Below are 2,441 nucleotides of genomic sequence, written 5' to 3'. Positions count from 1 at the left end.
TCAGAAAAGCTCACTTGAGCTTTCAGCTCAGGTGATCTATGAACCAATCCCATCCTTATTTTCTCTATTTGATACTAAAATGACGGGTTTTATGTCAAAAAATAAGATTGTTTGAAACAATTTTTGGCTTCTTTCACTCTGTAGTATTTTGACTAGTATTCTAATTAGTCATACACCCCCTGACCAAAAATAACTTAAAAAGAAAAACACTCTACAAAGGCAAGAAAATTCAACATGATAGTGAATGCAGTCACTGTAGCTCCTTCTTCTAATGTTAAACATCAAATGACACGACGCAATCGATTTTCTTTTCTGAATGAGATTAGGTCCATATGAACGAAGTCTTTGAGCAATGTTAAGTACGGTGGTATATAAATGGATTCATCATTCATTGATTAATTTTGTCAGAATCTGTAGCCAGTGGACATTTCTCGTGAAATGAGGATAATTCCACGATTTATTTAAAGCTAATTAGGTCATCTACCCTTCATTGCACTTCCGTGCTAGCATTATGCACGATCAACAGACTTAAATATATCTGTAAAGTTCCAATAATTCCAGACACGCTCTTTTGAAATAAAAACTGTAAACTAGAGCAATTGATCAAAAATAATAAAAACGAATACAAAAACAATCTTTTATTCAATAGTAAATTTCTAACAAAAATAAATAAATAGCAACTGAAATGTGAAAGAAAATGGCACCAATATCTGGATAATTACCGATATTATTATCAGTGGAAGAAATTCACATTTTTATACTTAAAATATCATTTACAAATCATGGCTATGCTCTTTGATTGAGAATGGTAGAAACTTTGCCATTTCGTTCAAGAATACAATACATGCTGGCTAAATTTTCACCAAATTTATCCGTCTTCTTCAGTTTAGACTTAATGCAGGATCGGAGAGTTTTCTTAATGGTTTTACTTCCTAGATTGTATAAAAAAGGATTAATGGAAGCATTGATTACAGTTAAGTTCTGCAGAAACACCAATATTCCTGAAGGCACGGGACAAGAAAACACATCGATGAGTATGGCAATGACGTATGGTGAGCGAAACAAGATGGCGCAAATGGTGAGAATACCAACCGAACACAACGCTCTCATACTCTGACGTAAAAGAAAATCTCGTACCAGGTTGTCACTCTCCTTTCGCAAAAAACTATACTGACAAGAAACTGCAGTGACCGCTTCTAAAGACTTGCTTCTACTGTCAATACTGATACTATTTGATGGCGACGGTAGTTCCGATGCACTGTGATTTTTGACCAGTTGTGTCGAACGTGGCTGTAACCTGTCAGATTTATTCGATTTACAATGGCAGTTTGGAATACAACAAGGGTATTGGTTGTCTTTCCGACTACGGACTGCTCTCTCGCTGGTGCTAAGTGATCTTCTTATTTCCGTGGCATTCCGACGTTTTACTAATACCACATATATTGAAGCATTTAGGGTCAAAAGAAAAGCAATGGGCAAGATGAATTCAAGCACTGTCAAGGAAATTGTGTACATTCGATCAAAATAATACGGATACTGACAGAACGTCATTTTGTATCCGTTGTGCATGTACTGAGAATTCCATACAAAAATGGCAGGTATGTGAACAATTGCCGCAAAAATCCAAACAATTATAAGAACTAGGACCGATTTTTGTTGGCTTTGGCGTGCTCGATAGGACAGTGGGAAACTTATACTCCACCATCTATCCAGGGTAAACAGCAAAACACTCAGGAGAGAGATGAACATCATGGAATGTCTTATCACTAGAAACACCGGGCACAAATAAGGCTCCAAAGTCCACCGGGAATTCATCGACTCTAAAATTAAAAAAGGTATAGTCATTCCAGTGAAAAAGTCCGAAAGAGCCACACTGAGGATATAAAAATGCCGGCTTTGACGAAAAGGACGAGATTTTAAAAATATTGATGCAATCACAAAATGAGCCAGTATATTCACTATAATGGCCACAATAAGCAGTAAAGAACTCCCAGTTAAAGTTAACTTTTCTAACAATTCTGATGGCCTCGAAAGCGATAACGCTGAAATGTTGTATCTTCCGTTCTCCATAACGCTACTTTATAACGTGCTCAAACTGATCACTGTTTCTTATATTCAATCTCACGACTTACGTCAGATCTTCCGTGCCTTAATGAGATTACACTTTGACACACATAAGTTATACAACCAATTTTTTTTTATAAATATTTTTTCTGGCTTTACGTAGAGTTCCATCCACACTACTGCCAGCGTCTCAAGAGAATGCTCTCCGTCGCATTGAGAACTCTTCCTCAGACTTGACAGAAGAATCATGAGTGAGTGGGAAATTATTATCGATTCACAATGAAGGCGGTCCTATAAATTGTTAAAAAAGGCAAAGACAAAGCATTTTCATATAATCGATTATAAAGAAGGCGAGGAAATTAGACAGACTACAGACG

At 36.5% G+C, this 2,441-nt stretch overlaps 1 protein-coding gene across 1 annotated transcript; it reads right to left on the bottom strand.

Annotated features, from left to right (window-relative positions):
• Positions 1 to 686: 686 nt before the first annotated feature.
• On the bottom strand, positions 687 to 2,157 carry LOC133175417 (probable G-protein coupled receptor No18). Its single transcript, XM_061310523.1, has one exon. It carries the CDS (start codon positions 2,068 to 2,070, stop codon positions 787 to 789), a length of 1,284 nt encoding a protein of 427 aa, XP_061166507.1. The 5' UTR covers positions 2,071 to 2,157; the 3' UTR covers positions 687 to 786.
• Positions 2,158 to 2,441: the final 284 nt, after the last annotated feature.

This window comes from Saccostrea echinata, unplaced genomic scaffold, assembly GCF_033153115.1.
Source record: "Saccostrea echinata isolate AGI-Se365-2 ecotype Australia unplaced genomic scaffold, CSIRO_AGI_Sech_v1 ptg000062l, whole genome shotgun sequence".
NCBI classification, from domain to species: domain Eukaryota; kingdom Metazoa; phylum Mollusca; class Bivalvia; order Ostreida; family Ostreidae; genus Saccostrea; species Saccostrea echinata.
Note: the sequence above shows the minus strand (reverse complement) of the source record. Positions and strands in the feature narration are given on the sequence as shown.

Excerpts from the sequence above, each read along its gene's own strand:
- LOC133175417 (XM_061310523.1), bottom strand. The coding sequence starts at position 2,070 with ATGGAGAACGGAAGATACAACATTTCAGCGTTATCGCTTTCGAGGCCA.